The sequence below is a fragment of the Manis javanica genome, chromosome 7 (genome assembly GCF_040802235.1).
Source record: "Manis javanica isolate MJ-LG chromosome 7, MJ_LKY, whole genome shotgun sequence".
NCBI lineage: Eukaryota > Metazoa > Chordata > Mammalia > Pholidota > Manidae > Manis > Manis javanica.
In genome coordinates, this window is record NC_133162.1 from 131,157,661 (window position 1) to 131,176,995 (window position 19,335).

Here is a 19,335-nt window from a genome sequence, read left to right on the forward strand (position 1 = left end):
CGAAGGGATATGCCAGATGCCACGGTACTAATACCAAAGTGACTGACCAGGGTCAGTTATGCCATGGATGAAAAAATAATCTTTCCTTCTATTTCCGTTCTAAGAAACACTCTCATATTTAGCAGAGCAGTAATAGGGAGTGTAGCAATGATATTGTCAGAAAAGGAGTTCTACGTACTTTTCCTACTCGAGTTGATTAAGAAATCATCTACCAGAGCAATACAGTAGATAGTTCCCTACTTCTTAATTCTCCAATGTTCAGTAGTTTGCCAATATTCACCAAGTTTCAGTATTTTGAGTATCACCTTAAATATCTGTGCATTTTTATTTTCTCTCTCCTACTGTTTAGTTGAAATTCTTCTTGAAATCATTGTACTTTTTTCTTAAATATATTTTTATATGAAATAGTGTATCATAGTTTTGGTATGATAGTTATACTTTTAATACACTAAAGTAAATGCACCCCATGAAAACTTATGAGTTCACATGTGTTCCACCTAAAATCCTTTTGTACTCTGTTAGTAGTACATAAATTGCATTTTGTGGAACACTGATATATGCTAACGCCAAAGATCCCAGTTTCTTAGAATGGATGTTGCCTTTTGTGCCCTCTAGTTAAATTAAGAAATGTAGAGAAAAGGAATCTTGTTCAGTTTAACAGGCAAGCCTATATCTCATGAGGCTTAACTAGAAATCTTTTGACTAAGATTGGTGACACTGGCAAAACTATCTCATTAGAAGACCCCAAAATATATCTAATACAAGAAACTGAGCTTCATCGTGATGGTAAAGGTTTTCAGGACATCTTGTAAGAGGAGTTCTTTGATAATATATATACATCTTGCTCTGTCTAGAACATGGATGGGCTTGAAGTATACTTAACACAAGTCCTGCCCGGTAACTTTGAAGATAATTATCAGACAGTTTAATATTGCAGATAGAGGCTTGGAAACTCTAAATCTCCAAATTTCTACATTTGGGAAGTTTACTAGCTTTTCCATGCCCACACTTGCTCTGACAGCTAAGCAATTGTGTTTTCCTGCTCCTCCATCAGACTAACCCATAACACCTTTTAATGACTTCAGATTCTTTTAAAATCATTTTCAATTTAAGCCAGAGGCTGCTTAATAGAAAGTCATCAGTTTTCATGAATATTCTGACATTTTTCTTCCAGAACTTGAAGAATCCAGACAAAAATGCCCACCCTGCTGGTACAAATTCGCTAACATGTGCTTGATTTGGGACTGCTGTAAACCATGGTTGAAGGTGAAGCACATCGTCAACCTGGTCGTGATGGACCCGTTTGTCGACCTGGCCATCACCATCTGCATTGTCTTAAATACACTCTTCATGGCCATGGAGCACTACCCGATGACGGCGCAGTTCAGCAGCGTGCTGTCAGTCGGGAACCTGGTGAGGCTCCCTGCTTGCTTTCATGAATTTCACGTTTCACTCTCAGATTAAACACGAATTAATTTGCAGTGCATGCCTGAACAGCAGAAGTTTAAGTAATCTCTATTTTAAGAATAAAAATATATGGCTACAGTTAAGCAGTACAAAAGATTAAAGGATTTTATGTAAAAAGTTTGGACTAGAATTAAATTGCCCAGTCATTAGAAAGATGATTATGAATTATAGAGGCCATTGGACCATGAGAACAAAATGCTGACATTTCTCATGTATTCAGAATAGATTCTTATGAATATGTGTACATTTTCCAAACAAATTATGAAATATGCCAAGTCAGATAATTTTGAAATACCATTTGTAAAATACCTGAAGATGGATTCTTTGGGGGAGGAAACAGCATATAGAAGTTATTATTTATGTTTGCATTTCTCCTATAAATTTAGGAATTTATAAATGATGAGTATTTGCATAAATGTTCACTTAAAATTAACATTAACATTCACTGGATACATAGTAGAGTAACAGAAGTGAAAGTAAAATGATTTTATACAGAGAAAGAAAATTAATAAATTCAGACAAAAATATATCGTTAGCCATTTAAAAGGCTTATTAAGTTCTCATGCACCAATCAACTTGATAAATGAACATATAAACAGGTTTTGGGTAAAGAGTAAATAATATATTCCAAAACATAATATATACTATTTTTAGGCTCTGAAGTAACCTTGTTTTTGTTATTACATTCCATAGATCTTAACTGAATCCAATGATAAAGCTAACATATGCTGACCACTTACTTTGTACCAGACACTTCACTAAATGGTTTATATAAAATCTTCTCTCTAGGTTCCTTCAAAATCAATCTAGGGTAGATATTATGATTGTCTGTATTTTACAGTTGGGGAAACTGTACCTGTGAGAAACTGACAGAGTAATTGAAGGTCTAAATGTTATATCAGAGGCTCTGAAAACTAATTCAGAGACCACTGTAAATTGTAGTAAAAAATCAACAGACCTTTAGAGTAGGAAAGGGCAATGACATTACCTAGTCCAAATTTCCACCTGTATGGGAATGTTTTCAACATTATCTCTAAACAATGAGCAAAGGATCAAAGAAACCCTCATGGAGGTGGGTATTAGGAAACAATTCAAGTGGATTTAAGCAAAAATAAAGAGAATTCATTACCTCCAGTAACTAATGTCCATGCGGGCATAGCTCCAGATTGTAACTTGGATAGATTCAGGTTCTCAGCCAATGTCCTTGGGAGTCGGCTTCTTTCCCCACATCTTTCCGTATGTTTCCTTTGTCTCTGGCTGGGTGTTCTATTGATGACAGCACATCCTATCCTACCAACATAGCTTCCTGAACAGAAGGACTGTGCTTCCTAACTCGTACCTTAAACAAAGGCCGAAGAATTGAATATCACTGGCATGGTTGGAGTTCCATGACCATTTCTAAGCCAGTAAGTTACACCAGTTCTACTAGAACACCCTATTTGGCCAAACGAGAACCATCACTTATCACCAGAGACAGAAAAAAAAATGGGTGAAATTATAAAGAAAAAGTAGGTCTGCCATTAGCAGAAAAAAGAGTGGATGCAGGAAAGACATAAACAACAAATGGACAGTTCAAAGTGGGACTTGTCTTATGTGTTAGGAAAGATTTATGTTTGAGGTGAATCGTGGAATAATGGAAAATATATGGACAATATACACATTCTTCTCATGTGCATATGGAACATTCCCCAGGATAAGCTATATGTTAGGTTACAAAATAAAACCTCAAACCTTAAGAGACTGAAATCGTGCAAATTACTTTTTCTGACAAAAATGGAATGAAATTAGAAATCAGTAATAGAAATAAGTATGGAAAATTTATAAATATGTGGAAAATTTTTGAATAACCAATGAGTTAAAGAAGAGATCACAAAAATAATTAGAAAATACTTTAAGATGAATGAAAATAAAAACACACCAAGTACATTGAGTACATCATAGTCAAGCTGCTCAAAACAAAAGAAATGTCTGGAAGCAGCTAATGGTAGTGAGCAGTAGATGGCAGTAGCCAACGGGAAGTTAAATGCACTGAGAGTTTATTTGGTGACTCTGGTGGTAGTTTTAAGGTGCAGAAGGACTGAGTCTCAGCTGCTTCTGCAAAATCCCAACAGGAAGCAGTCAGTATAACAGGAAGAGATTGAAACTGAGAGAGTGAATTCTTTCATACATCCAAAGGACACACACACACAGTTGGAGAAATTAGAGCAAAACAGGGACAATTCTTCCATTTGTTAACAACAAGAAGAAAGCAAAGCATGGGTTTGGATGTAAGCATTTTGATAGATAGGGGAAAATGGAGAAAATTCAGGTTGACTGACTTCTATTACCTCTGAGATGCAGAAATACTGAGAGGACAAGGAAAAATGGTTGAAGATAGGTGGAGGGTTGAGAAAGTTTGAAATAGTTGTAAAGAAAGAAAACTTCTCTTGGCCAGGAAAGGAAACTTTTTCCCCCGCCCAGAAGTCTTACCACCTGTAGGACTAGAAGTAACCATGTTTATTACAGTGAAGCCTCCATGACGCCAGTCTTGCCTGCAGGACAGTGGGAGCAGACCAACCTTTAGGCAATCATTTGAGGTTTTGGAGGGCTAGAGGGATCAGAGGCAAGTGAACACAGGGAGGCAGCTGAACCTTTCACACAAGAATGTAAAAATAAGAATATTATTTTTATGTCTTAACTCATGTACTCTTCCATCACTTGATAAACCTCCAAATAAGTAAACAATGAAATACTGATGTGAGTACAAACCATTTTTCCGGGCCTAAACTCATTTTTTAAATTCAGAATTGAATTGTGATTTGTTGGGAGTAAATTAAATTGCTCAAAATTATTTATGTTTTCAAGAGTATTCATTCACATAATAAACAAAATTTCTCACTCAGGTCTTTACTGGGATCTTCACAGCAGAAATGTTTCTCAAGATAATTGCCATGGATCCGTATTATTACTTTCAAGAAGGCTGGAATATTTTTGATGGTTTTATCGTGAGCCTTAGTTTAATGGAACTTGGTTTGGCAAATGTGGAAGGATTGTCAGTTCTTCGATCATTTCGGCTGGTAAATTAACTGGGAGTATCCATAACATTTGTATACTTAATTTAACTAGTCTTCGCTCTTATCTAGTAATAATTATAATTACCTAGTAATAATTATCATATTATTTGAATGCATTTCTAAAACAGAGCAGATCTCCCTACAACTGGTCATTTCTTCTTCATCAGAGCTTTAATGGATAGATAAATTTTATTCAAATGAAAAACCAACAGCTGTCTTCTTAGTAATTGAATGGCAGGATGAAAGGGGAGGGAGAAAAAAGGAGTCATAGATGACCCATATCACAATTGAATACCACAATATTCATCTCTCAGTTATGTGGGTTTTGCTTAACCATGCATGATACTCAGGATGGGCTCACCTTCCTATCAGAGACCCAGGAATTAAGGAGTTGTCTACTTTGCCCCCTTTGAAGTCAAGACTCAGGACTGGGTAAAGTGTACAAGGGAAGAGGCCAGAGCTCCCCATGTATCTGCTCCTTCCCAGATCAGAAAGTCACCAACAATCTGAAAGGAGTGCCTGTATTGTATTTTGTTAATTTTAAAGGGCCTTTCATTTGATCTTTATATTTCATAAGTTTTGTATTTGTTTAAATTAAGAGACAAAATAGCACTTGATGTATTTCTATGTAAACTTTGATATATTTTATTGTGCTATCACATTGAGTTGTTTCTAACTTCTTGTGATTTATTTTCGAGCAACAGAGTTTGTAGATAGTTACTAAAGAGAGGTTCTTATGGTTAGCTTAATAGTGATTAGATTCAAGACTTTGCTGCGAAATCTGTTTAGAATTTCTCTTACCACTTTTCAAAGTTCAAATTTGAGTTGAGGTCCCTAGAGCTATGGTTTCCTTCCCTAGTCTTCACTGATAGTCATGCATCTTATTTGAAGGTTGAAGGATTCAAAAAAAAGAACAAAAATTAGAAGCGATAGTGTAACAACTAATATGGGCACCTACTTTAAAAAATATTCAGTAAACCTTCACGACACTGTGAGGCAGCTTGAGAAAATAGTATAAGGTCTTGCTTAGTATGTCAGGCTCTTTTGCATTAATTATTCTCTGGAAATAAATAAAATATTGGTGATTATATTTACTCCTTTTACCCCTTTGTGTCTCTTAGATCCATTAAATAATTCACTGTTCTTGGCCTGACATTTACTGGAGCATCAAAAATAAAATTCTGCTGCTGTTTATTGTAAATGGTACTTTAGAGGCCTCTATGAGCTAATATAACCACTGTGTCAGACACAGTAGTGGAAAGCCATTTACACACTATAATGAGTTGATTAATTAAGTCACTGATGACATAAAAGTTGATAAAATACAGCTTTTTACCTAAGCCCCAGTATTTCTTTGAATACAATAGTCCCCTCTTATCTGCAGGAAATATGACCCAAGACCCCCAGTGGATGCCTGAGACTGCAGCTACTACTGAACCTTGTATATATGATACTTTTCCTATCCATACCTTCCCATGATATAGTTTAATTTATAAATTAGTCACAGTAAGTGAATAACAACTAATAATAAAATTATTAGTTTTATAACAATTATATCAATATAGTGTAATAATAAAAGTTATGTGGATGTGCTCTCTCTCTCTCTCTCTCTCAAAATCTTATTGACTGTATTCACCCTTTTTCTTGTGGTGATGAGAAGAAGATAAAGTGCCTGCATGGCTGAGATGAGGTGGGGTGAATGTCATAGGCACTGGAACACAGTGTTAGGCTACTGCTGAGCTTGGGGCCATATAGCAGGAGGATCATCTGCTTCCAGACCCTGTTGACCACGGGTAACTGAAACTGTGTAAAGCAAAACTGTGAATAAGGGGCAACTACTGTTGAACGAATCTCATTTAAAATACAGCCTAATGCTACAGCAAGCTAAAGATACAAGATTAAAGTGATCTAAAGATTTAAAGAAATTAGTTGGTATTCTCTTGTACCTATATAATTTGTGTTAATTTTATCTGTACTTGTGCATTTCAGCATGATATTTCAAGTACACTGAAAAGTATATCCATTTTGGACTTTTAAGTAATGAGCCCCTACTCTGAAACAGTCTCTGCTCATTAATCACCATTAATCTTACACATCTCAGTTCCTTGTAGAAAAACAAAAAGAATACTACATATGCTTATGTAAGATTCTGGAAATGTTGACTATTATTAAAATGTCACTTTTAAAAACTGTATAATATAATTGTTTTATTCACAAAATAAACTATTTCAGAATGAAAAGGATCCCACGGTATCACATACCTGATGTATTTGCTAGATAACAGTCAGCGCACAAATAATCCATCAGCTTACAGTTGAGACAGTTATGCAATAGGTTTTCTTCATAAGTAAAGTTATAGATTCTTTAGAAGGCAGGACAGTAACAGTTTTCTCGCTTTCATCTCCAGCTCCGAGTTTTCAAGTTGGCAAAATCCTGGCCCACCCTGAACATGCTGATAAAGATCATCGGCAACTCGGTGGGGGCCCTGGGCAACCTCACCTTGGTGCTGGCCATCATCGTCTTCATCTTCGCCGTGGTCGGCATGCAGCTCTTCGGGAAGAGCTACAGAGATTGCGTCTGCAAGATCTCCAGGGACTGCGAGCTCCCGCGCTGGCACATGCACGACTTCTTCCACTCGTTCCTGATCGTGTTCCGCGTGCTGTGCGGGGAGTGGATAGAGACCATGTGGGACTGCATGGAGGTCGCGGGCCAGACCATGTGCCTCACTGTCTTCATGATGGTCATGGTCATTGGAAACCTGGTGGTATGTAGTGAAACATTGTCTTCATTTTCAGTGCAAGATAATGTAACCATAAAACAGGTTCTATTGAGGAATATTTTACATGTTTTGGGTTTTCTTTTTGTATCAATTCTTAATGATCGTAGGAGTGAGACATAGTTTAAACTACTGAAATCCACATAAATTCACTTTTTAATATTTGTTTATCTTTTATTTTTATTGTTTTTCAGTTCCATTGAGATGAAACTGACATATAACATAAACCTAAAGCATCTTTTGAACCAAAGTTGTCCTTAGTCACTGTATTTCTTCCTGTTCCATGGAGAGAGCCATTCCTGACTTGTATCTTTCAGTTCTTGTACTAAAACATAAAAGTGTTACCAAGAATAGTCACTTATTTTATTTGTAAGCATTAACAGTAGTATCACTTATAAATGTTTCAAATTTGGGTTCCCTGAAAACTGGAAATTTTAAAAATTAATGATCATCTCAGTCCATTAGAAGCACATGGGGTATTTGGTGCCTAGAAACTACACTTTGAGCAAATAATATTGACTGAGATGAATTGTGCCATCTCCACTGAGTCCTCGAGACATAGGTAAGATGATAGGAAGATGCATATATAGGGCACAGTGATACGACATTTAGTCGATTTTTTAGTCATATTTTATAGTAAAACAGTAAAAATAGGAAGTATCTAATACATGTCAAACAAAGTGTCAGTTATCAAAATGGAAACATGGCTGTACAGGGGCGAGGATGATCAGAGAAGGCTTTGTCAAGGATTTTGGACCTGAAATATCTTTAATTAAGATGTCAGATTTAGTTTGGTAGGAAAAGGTAAACTGTCTCAAACTAGGGAGAGTGTATCCAGAGGATGGAAAAGGAAGGGACGGTAGGCTGTGTGAGAGGGGTCAGGCTCTTAGACGGTAAACATCAAGTAATCATTCTTGATTAGGTCCCAGTCCCATAGGATACAGCCAGGACTGTCATAAGCAATAGTTGTAAGTAAATAATTTATAAATTTAATTTCATTCCATATAAAAGTAACCTCCAATTCCCCAAAAGGAAAGGGAAAGAAAGGCAAAAGACTATCATTTATTTTTATTCTTCCCTAGATTTCAGCCTCCTCAGTATTAGCTTAGATAATTCTGACCTATTCTTAAAGTAACAAAAAACATGAACAGTGTTAATACAGAAATATGAACAGTGACTTAAGACAACGAACAATTATGATCTTGTGGTTTCTGTGGATCAGAAATACAGCAGCAGCTTAGCCGAGCAGTCTGACTGAGGGCTTGTCATAAGGTTGCTTTCAAGAAAGATACTGACCAACGCCCCAGTTTTCATGACTGAGGCCGGAGGATTGGCTTCCAAGAAGGCTCGCTCATGCTTATTGGCAGGCGGACCCCGTTAGTTGTTGACTGTCGGTCCAAGGCGTCAGTCCCTCTCCACGTGGACCTCTCCCTGGGGCTGCAGAGGGGATTCTCCCAGAGTGGCGCTATGAGATGGCCAGGGGAAAGCCTTCTTTATGTTCTGACCTTGAAGTCACATACCATCACTTCTGCCATATTCTGTTCATTAGAAGCTAGTCACTGAGAAGAGCTCACGCATAAGAAAAAGGTCCCTGATCACTTATGAATGTTTCGAAGGCTTTGACCCTCGAAGGGAAGAATGTCAAAGAATTTCTACATGTATTTTAGAGCCTTTGCAATCCCCAGTACAACCTGCTTGCTTTCAGAAAAGTACAAGATTGCATAGAACAGAAAGAAACATAGGGTTATACAGAACAGAAAGAAAGAAAAATTCATAAGTTTGTATTACAGACTTCATTTGATTTCATATATCTATTTGGCATACATTGGGAGAAAAGAAGAAAAGGCAGAGAACAGAATCCTTTACGAAACAATGACCAAGCAAGTCAGGCTGCAGCAGGGATTCACGGTGGGAGTAATAGGAAGTGAGTTCGGGGCCGGCCTTGTAGACTTTAATTTATGAAAAGACGTGCATATCAAAATTGGATTTTTTCTTCTATAGGCAATTCAAAGCTACATATGGCTATTAGGAAAGTGGCAATAGTGAAGTGGTGTTTTATTAAAATTTATATAGCAGGAAAATGCAGAATGGATTTGAGACAAATCATGTATCACATATCATCTATTAGTTTACTGAAGAAAGCATCTCTTCCTAATATATAATCACACAGAGGATTCAAGAGGAAAAGAAAATTTCAGGAATATCTATACCTATGGATGACATTTAATATTAACTTGTATTACTATATATATATAAAAAGATACAGTCTGCATTATAATCTTTTCCATCTACTCACATAAATTTAACTTCTGTACCTTTAGGGAAAAAAATTAAAGGCTTTCCCTTTTTGACTATCAGTTTTTAGAAGTTCCTACTTTTGTCATATATTCTAGGTATTTTTTGGAGTAAGTAAGGTAGTAATAACATCTGTCTCATGTACTATTATTAAGGATGTATGTTCATATCACATTTGCTTAAGTAAGACTGAATAAACTGGACATACCGCCTCCTCCAGTCCTTCCTCCTCATTCTCACCAGAGGGAACAGTCCCCCCGAGGCAAGCTGGCATGACCCCCTTTTGGCATAAACTTCCATCTGGTGCTCCAGTGCAAGAGGTGTGGTAGTCCCTACATGCCTGATCCACAAGCCAGCCAGAGGTGGGGCCACAGACTGCCCAACACTCTAATTCTAAAGGGAACGGGGAGCAGGCCATACAGTCTTAACGGAAAATGACGCATTTATAAATGGTGAACTTGCCCCAGTGCTTTGAAGAGAAAATGTAAGTTGAATCTCACTCTGGGAAGGTTGATTGATATGTACAAAGAAAATTTTCCAAATAGAGCAGTTCATTAATAAATCTTAAGGAACTAAATCAAGAAAACAATTATGGCACCAAAATTCAGTTTTACTATGGAGAAAAACAAAATGTAGCTTAATTGAACAGAACAGAAAGAAAGAAAAACTCTTAAGTTTGTATTATAGACTTGATTTGATTTCATATATATATTTTGTCTTTTTATCTGTTCTTCATCCAAATAATAAATTCAAAGGAAGATCACAATAAAATACAATTTCATTGGTAAATTTCAGAAGTAAAGAAGTGGTATCAATATCAGCAGCCATGGTATAGTAACTGAGAGAAACCAGAATAGACTCACAGATTTATATTCAGTCCTTATTGAATCTTACATGTTTTCACTTTTCTTACTACCACTGGTAGTATTAATTTGCAACTGATTAGACAAAGGAGCTATAAGCCTCATTAGCTTATTGAAAAGATAGGAACTTAGCAAGAATGTAGCATCCTTTTCATTGGAGTTTTACTTAAAATCTTTTCTAAGATTCCTCTTCTGTACTATTTATTTTTTATTTACTCCTTTATTACTATATCCTTCCTTTGTTCTATATGCTTGAATAACCAGAGAATAACAGACTTTATCAATCAAATGCTGAAAAAAATTGCATGACATGGTCTTTTGCCCAAGGGGGTACCTGATTCTTAGTAGATTACCTCTTTTTGAGCTCATACAATGGGCTTAGAGTCACTAATCTTTTCATTCACTCCTATCAGTAGGACCTATTTTTGAACACCCATGTTAGAGACAAATTAGTGGTCTTATTCATGGTGATATCTTGAATCCACAATCTTTAACTTGATATTAACATCATTATTACTGTATAATAACCATTTCTTTGTAGTACTTGCAACAGTTGTATAAATCTAGTGGCCACAATTTTCTGAACCAAAAACTGAGACTTGATCTAGCAATAGGTATATTTTTTTCTAACATGGAAAATTATCTAGCAGCAAAAACTGGCACAAATACATAAAAGTAAAATCATATTTATAGATATTGGAGTTATCTTTGGTTTTAGGAATAAAATTATAATAAATTATCCGTGTCCTGGAAAGTCCAGGTTACATGGGTAAAATATTTAGCATCCCAACTAAAACTTTTTTTTTCTCTTTCACTGTACAGTTATCTAAATAATGAAAATTTGTCTTTTGGAACTGAACTTAATATAGAAATTTCATACATCAGTGGTTTCAGTAATTTTGCAATGACTCTAAAGGAATTAGTGTTAATAATATAATTTAATATTGGCCAGGTATTTATTTTACTTACCTTTTTTTTCAGGATAGTTTACCATGAAATAGAAGGAATACCTATTAACAGAAAACAAGGTGTAAAAACAATCTTGGAAACTTTATAATCAAGAGCAAATGAAACAATGTTTTGATCACCTATGTTTGTATTGCGTCTTAGGTCCTGAACCTCTTCCTGGCCTTGCTGTTGAGCTCATTCAGTTCTGACAATCTCGCTGCCACTGATGATGATAATGAGATGAACAATCTGCAGATTGCAGTGGGAAGGATGCAGAAAGGAATCGACTATGTTAAGAGAAAACTACGTGAATTTATTCAGAAAGCCTTTGTTAGAAAACAGAAAGCTTTAGATGAAATCAAACCTCTTGAAGATCTAAATAACAAAAAAGATAGCTGTATTTCCAACCATACCACCATAGAAATAGGCAAAGACCTCAATTATCTCAAAGATGGAAATGGAACTACTAGCGGTATAGGCAGCAGTGTAGAAAAATATGTCGTGGATGAAAGTGACTACATGTCATTTATAAACAACCCCAGCCTCACTGTGACGGTACCAATTGCTGTTGGAGAATCTGACTTTGAAAATTTAAATACTGAAGAATTCAGCAGCGAGTCAGATATGGAGGAAAGCAAAGAGGTAGGGACTCTAAGTAAGAAGATAATCGGTATTATGTATCCTGTAAGCTATCAGACTATTTTAAATTTATGTTTTCTTTCTGTAAGAAAGTATCTATTGACATATGTTCTATGGCAAAATTGGTGATAGAAAAATTGAAAAAGCGGTAGCTAGACAAGTGATATGCTAATTTTGAAAAATATTCACCATTTTGAATTCTTGATAATATGCAAATTAATATGAATTTTTCTAAGTGTTGAAATATTTCGAATTTGTGAGAATGCCTCAGTTTATCCACTTTTATCCTTCTAATTCTCCCACAGAGGTGGTTTCTTGTATATACTAGAGAAATACTTGGTGAGAAGACAGTTCCAGTTCTCATTTTGCTACATTCTTGGCTCTTATGAAATACTTCATAAAATGTCATCTTCTTTCATTTGCTCAGGTGTATTTATTCATGGAAAAATCTGATTGGGATTTTGGCTTGATATGTACATATAGTTTCATGTTTCTTGAAGTAAATGATTTTTTTAAGGAAATGAAGTTAGAGATAAAGAATCATGCTGAAAATAGTTTTAACCCTACTGAGCCACTGCATGCTGTCTAAACAAAACAAAAACTTACTGTACATTATAGAATTTAAAATGCTGAATATACCAGCTACAGTTAAGAGTCTTGGTAGTTTAAAGTATTCTTTGACTTACTGTAAGAGTATGTAAACTAGAGTATGTTTTTGGTTTATTTACAAGTTAGTAAGCACATAGCTGGGGGTAAAGAGAAGAAGGAATTTAAACCCTTAGTGTTTAATTGTTTAACTGTACAGAATGAGGACAGAATTCCTAGTAATGAAAGCTTGCATAAACAAATAAAAATAACAACCAAAAGCAAAAATTCATCCTTGCTTGTCATTTGAATTGATTGGTAGAGAAGAGAAAGGCCTCTGCTATTATAACATTCAAGTCACAAGGCAATAGATCCTAATTTCACAAAATAACTGATAGGAATCAAGGGGAAAATAATACAGCTTTATGAACATGGGGCATGGAATTGCTGTAATTAGTTGAACTCAAGTGTTTACTAATAAGATCACTATTTTAAAATTGAATATCTTAAGATCTGGTTAATAAAATTTTGGATGAGGACTGTTGGACAGGCTATGCTGCAAGGGGGCCTAGTTTCAGACAGTGTGCAGTACGAGAAACTGAAGTTGGTGTTTAAAAGATAGCATCGGATCATTCAGTTTTAATATACATTCCACTCTGATTATTTTGCCATTATACCTAATAGTAAATATCCCCCTTACAGTAAGGAAAGTGAATTTTTACTTTTATATGTATTTAATTTTAGTTTGTCATATAACCTAAGAATGAATTATAATGAATCAAATGTTGAAGCCATCAGTCAGTTTAAATTTTTGGCTAAGTTTGTGAAGCTTTTGAGGTATGGTTGACTTGACATCCAGTCATCTTAATTTTCAGAAATTTTAAAGCCTTAGACTTCTCCAAAAAGTATGTATTCTGCCTTGTCTCAAACCATTATTTTTTTTCATAAGAGGAATAATCTAGTAAGGTGGGGCCTATAGTAGGAAAACCCAAACTCCTAGGCCCTTATCATTACGTTTTTTCATTTGTTTTCTAATTGAAATAATATATGTGAAGTCAATACTTTGGAATTTGAGGCAGAGAACCGATCTGCCACTTGGAAGTAGAAAGAATTATTTTATTGCTTTAGCTGGATTGAGCCTTTCAATACGTTCTCACTAGGGTGACTGTTAACCGGGGTGTTAAACTTTATTATTTGCAGAAATGTTCAATTATGGCTTTATAGAAAAATCCTAAATATTAACTCACAAACTAAAAAAGGATTAGGATAATATTCTAGGAAGGAAATATGTGCAGGTTTTAACCTTTTAGTATTTTACCTGGTAGCTGTATGCTGGAAAACAAAAGAGAATTGAAACAGTTGTCCACGAATTCCAAATATTCCCACCTAATATATGTTTGGTGTTCTGTCTTTTTGTTATTTTTGTCCAGTCATTTTCTTAAATGGTGGGATGGGCATTGTGCATTTAAATATCACCTATGGAGTAGTAAAAAAATGGTATGACATTCATTGATATTCTTGTCTAAACGATTTTAAAAAACTAAAGGAAAAATGGTGCACTTTAAAATTCTTTGAAAATACCTAAATGAATTCCCTTTTTATAAAGCAAATTAACTAACGGGACCCAGAAGTTGTTTAGATGTTTGAACTAAATCTTCTTCACTGTCTTTGCTAACTTTTTATGATTCTTTGATAATTTTCTGTGGATTCTCTAGAACGTATGATGTCATAACACAGGTGGTTTAACTCTTAGTTTGATTATACTTAAAAGAATTCCTTTAATACTCTGTGATTTTGAATGGCTGGCTTTTCTTTTAGAGTTGTAATAATATTGAAGCCATGTTTGAATGATTATTTTTTGAAGTGAAATTTACTAGTGCAATGTGGTGACCTTCACTGCTTACCATTCTTACTTCTCACAGGGGTAAAACCAAGCTGGAGCCGTCAAGAGTGCCGCTCTGGTGTTTTTTAACCAGCCAGAGGCTCGTGCCACCACTTTTACCCAGGTTACCCAAGCAAGTTGTACATATATAAATATGATCAGTTTTTAAATGAATTTGACTGGCCTGCATGTTACTCAGCTACATTCCTTACCCATCCATCAGCAGTAAAATAAAAACACGCACAGCCTGCTCTTCGGCTGAGTCATATAAAGCATGGTCAGCCAAGTCTGGCAACCCTGACTTTGAAAAGTCATGATTTACCTGCTAATTTCCTTACCTAGATTTTAATAGACAGCGTATTCAGTGAAAAGTTAAACTTGCATGCCTTCATGGATTATTTAATTTCCATTGAACACTGCACAGTTTTGAACATGCTAAGGGCCTAAACAAGAAATGTAAGTGCTCTTTGAAAAACTCTTGCAGGCAAGCTTTCTTTCCCCTGCCCTTCGTTTTTTTTTGTATTTAAATATCGCCCCAGAGAGTGTGTACTTTGTTGGTAATGATTTGTTCAATGCTAAGTTTTTCTGAAGGGTAATCTGCAAATTTAAACAATCCCTTATTCACGTGCAGACCTCCAAAGGATGTTTTAATGTGATAATGATGTGAAGGAATTGAAATGCGTATGATTTGGCTACTAGCAACTTGGGTACATCTTTTATGTACTTCATTTTAGAGAAAAACAGCATCGCTTTACTCAGCTATTGACCAAACATATTTTACATTTAGAATATGATTCCCTGAAGATTCTGTTTGTATTTATCCCTAAAACTCCAAAGACTACAAAAAAAAGGAAATAAACATCTTGTGTACACCAAAAGAGTAAGAGAGACAGTCTGATAAGTGGTATGTTCATTTTGAAAACAGACCTGACATCCACCTTCTTCATCCTTCTGCTCCTCTGTCCTTTATGTTTCTGTCTCTCCTCTATTTCATCCAGACCTATTGGGTAACTTTCTCCTGAAGAATATTATGTAAATAGATCACCCACTGCGAACTCCTATTTAAGAAGAGAATTATCATGCCCTCTTGGCCTTTGGGTGTTTTTAAATGAAAGGGCCTCCCTAGTCATGTGACTGTGGCAATGAGCCTAACACCATCCTGCGAGCTCCATTTTGTGGACCTTTGCATTTTCTGATGTTGAAATTATAGTTTTATGCTCAGATGTGTTAATCGAATTGCTGAATCAAATTTGATTATTTCTTCACGAAATTTTAACCAAATGCTTTGTTACTTAGATGCTGTTTCCTCTCCTTTTGCCATTAAAACTGTAAAAGATCCCTACCAAGCACATTTGGCTCTTTAAAAGGAAACAGTGATAATGCCCTTCTTGGGGTGTTTTTTTATACTTTGAAACAAAATATTCAGTCCCTGGCAGTCTAGAAGCATGGAAGACAATGCCTTATATATTGGAGGAATGATAGGAAATGGGACCCAAGATGTATAATTGCTCACAATCAGTACAGATACACATATACACTAGACTAAAGAGAATCACTTTTTCCTATTATGTATTAATTCTTCAGAAGAGATGGCATTTGATTCCTTAAGATAATGGCTTGTTTTTCACAGCTTCTTGGAAGGAGCCAAGGTTAGCCTCCTTATTTTCTGAGTACCCCATTTCCCAAGTTCCTGTGTAGAGAAGTGTGTGAGGAAAGTGATGATCAGCTATATTGCCTATCACTTTTATTTAGGAGATTTATTTGGATCAAGTATGGCAGAACACATTCTAAGCAGAAACTGCTGAAAATTGACTTCTTTTGTTCTTCATTCTCACATTATTACAGTTTCCAGTTGCCTTGAACACATCTGTTTCCTGTTCTACACCACTAGGAGCTGGGAAGGCAGGAAAGATGTATAGGGAGGATTTAGGAGGATTATTCAGTAGGAATCCATCTATGATTTTATCCTAGGGAATATTTAATCTTCAAGGGAATGTTTTCTAGTGGGATAGTGATTAAGGTAGAAAAACCTCTAAATATCCTTAATGTAAAAACAAAGTGGGCCTAACATGCAGGTCTTTGGGGCACTACCTATCTACTGAGGGGTAGGCCAGTATGATATAAAGATTACTTTTGCCATTCCAAGAAAAATATTTAAAATTCTGTTATTTGCAGTTTAGAAAATTTCAGAATGTATCTATTATAAAGAGAAAACTGATTTGGGGGTAAGGTAGTATAATAGTAATGATATTTTTTATTTTTGCCATCTTTATTAAAAAGGTAACAACAATTCCTTTCTGGTATTAATGTGTCACTTTGACCTTAATCATATCCCAAAGCAAGCAAGATTATCACTGTCATTATTCTGGTGTTAATATATTTCATGTAAAATAACCCAGAGCTTCTTAAATACAGATTAGAATTAAGATCCATGTGGAACAAAGGATTGCCATTCTTGGAGCTCAAAACAGTTAGGTATGAAATACTTGATTTAACCTATATTTGAAGATATTTTAAAATCCCAAATCCTTTTATTGGATCAGATTAGAACATACCTCTAAACTACATGTAAACTCTACTAATTTTATTTTCTTAAAGTATCTTAAATTCCTAAGGAGAAACAAACACGTTTATGAAAACTTTAATAGGAAGTGATGTTTTCACTCCCTTTTTCTGTTGTGATTAATTATTCTTTAAAATTCTTTTACTTTCTGAAAGATTTAGTTTGACATGTTGACATTTAATAGTAATTTATCAATTATATGGAAAGTAAGTCAGAAATGTAGTTTCTAAAGGAACAGAGTGAAATATTGTGTACCTTGATATTTATTTATTAGATCATTAAGCAAAATAGATTCTATCCTACTTAACTCCTATTGACTCAGGACTCAGCACTCAGAAGAATCCAGCAGATTTTCTATAGGAAGAGCCCTGTAATACAGGGTTTTTATTAAAACTGATGTTCAACTAATATTTACACCAGAAAGTAAATGATGGCCAGTGGTAGTCATAGCAAATAACAATTGGGTGTACGTGTTTAATCTCTTTACTGTCCTCACATTGGAATATATCCATATTTTGTTAACATTTTAACTAGGCAAGGGTACTCTAACAGTATCACTCAGTCTACCTGTTTCCTGATAAACAAGCACAGATAATAAAAAGGGGAACCTAAATATCTAAATTTTACCAAAGGGAAACATAAAAGTTGTCAAGTATAGAATTGGTTATTATTTCTAGTCAATTCATATTTTGGTCTCTTACTCATGACATTTTACAGTGAATGAGGCCTAGATTTGAGCATTTACAGACAACCTTTATTTGAAAATTATTAAGTACATGAGTTCTAATAGTTCCATCTAATGGTGTGTATTTGACAGTTCTAATTGGTGAATTTGTATGTGGTTTGGATTGATTATGACCATATCTGAACCTGAAGAGTTTTATATTCTTAATATGATTCTTTAGATTTTTTTTATGTGCTTTGTACGCATTTTAACTTTCAGTCAACATTTTTATGTACTATTTGCCTCTTAACTAATTTTAAGAAAGTCTGTGAATTGATGTTATCAAGAAAAGTTTCATAAATCAAAATCTTTTGCCTACATCTAGTAGTATTATTTAAAATAAACTTTTTATTCATAAAATATTCCAATATAAATAGAGCTTTACTCTACATAATACCTACCTGTAAGAATATGACTATAACTTGAATTAACACTAAGTTCACAGTCATGAAACATGGGAATCAACAATATCACAAGTGGTGATATCTACAATATTTAATTACATATCATGTCCTCTAAATGCTTGAAATTGGTAAAGATTGTGTTTACTTGTGAATCATCAAAGAAATTCTCTAATGATTCCTGTAAAAATGAGGTACAGAAGACCTAGAGTCCAGCTACTGACTCACTCTAACTTTTGACAAGATGATTAAAGCCACAAGTCCTCTAGACACTGGATTGGCTGGAGTTGATTCACATACAACTTAGATTCTTTTTTGTAAACCAAATAAAGTGATACTTGTGACGGGTAGATCTGTGCTGTTCCATATCAGGAGAAAGATAGAAAAGAGACTACCTCTCCTTAAAGAGGTTTCAGTTACCACTAGGACTATAGATTCACACATATAAAGGGGAAAGGAAAAATGTTTTCAAAATGATTCAGTGTTAGTTTTCTTGACCCCAAAGTTAAACTACAGTTTACTTTGTAGATCATCTCAGGTCTTAATAATTGGGAAGCTGATATTGAAACAGCAGTCCTAATCCTAAAAGTTGTTAGTCATTACTCACACAATTCAGAATCTTTAAAGATTTGTATTACTCTGAATTTAAGTGAGAATATCCCCCCAGTCTGTATTTGCAGGGTAATCCTCTTCCCTAAAAGGAATGTTTTCCATTTCCTATTGTGAGCTATCTGTAATTAGATCAGATATGACTAAGTTTCAGTTTTTCTGATATCCTATGTCATGTTCTGGCAAGTGATAAGATCAGTATTTTCAGGTCCCTAATATGTAATGACTTCATGTAAATCAGGTGAATTGGAATGAGAGGATAATTTGGTTATTTCTTAGGCCATTACATGTGTGTAAACACAACCACACATACCAAAGAATCTCATTGAAAGACAAAGGATAGGAAATAAGAAATAGTCTAAGAAATTAAAATATTTGTAATATTTTAAGAATAATTAAGAATGTTTATAATAATCTTAATTTGACATTTCATCTTAAAACAAAATATATTCAAATTTTAATGACAATATAATAATTATATGTCTAGTATTGTAATTATTTAGTGAGCAGAAAAAGAAATCAACTTTCAA

The 19,335-nt window shown here is 34.8% G+C and overlaps 1 protein-coding gene across 6 annotated transcripts in view; it reads left to right on the plus strand.

Moving 5' to 3' along the window:
* Positions 1 to 19,335, plus strand: part of LOC108397611 (sodium channel protein type 2 subunit alpha) — a 115,173-nt gene that overhangs the window by 66,807 nt on the left and 29,031 nt on the right. For all 6 annotated transcript variants that reach the window (XM_073241583.1, XM_073241587.1, XM_073241586.1 and 3 more), the window contains 4 exons: positions 1,175 to 1,413; positions 4,350 to 4,523; positions 6,928 to 7,284; positions 11,565 to 12,044. In XM_073241583.1, the coding sequence (XP_073097684.1) occupies positions 1,175 to 1,413; positions 4,350 to 4,523; positions 6,928 to 7,284; positions 11,565 to 12,044 (1,250 nt within the window). The remainder of the gene's footprint in view (positions 1 to 1,174; positions 1,414 to 4,349; positions 4,524 to 6,927; positions 7,285 to 11,564; positions 12,045 to 19,335) is intronic.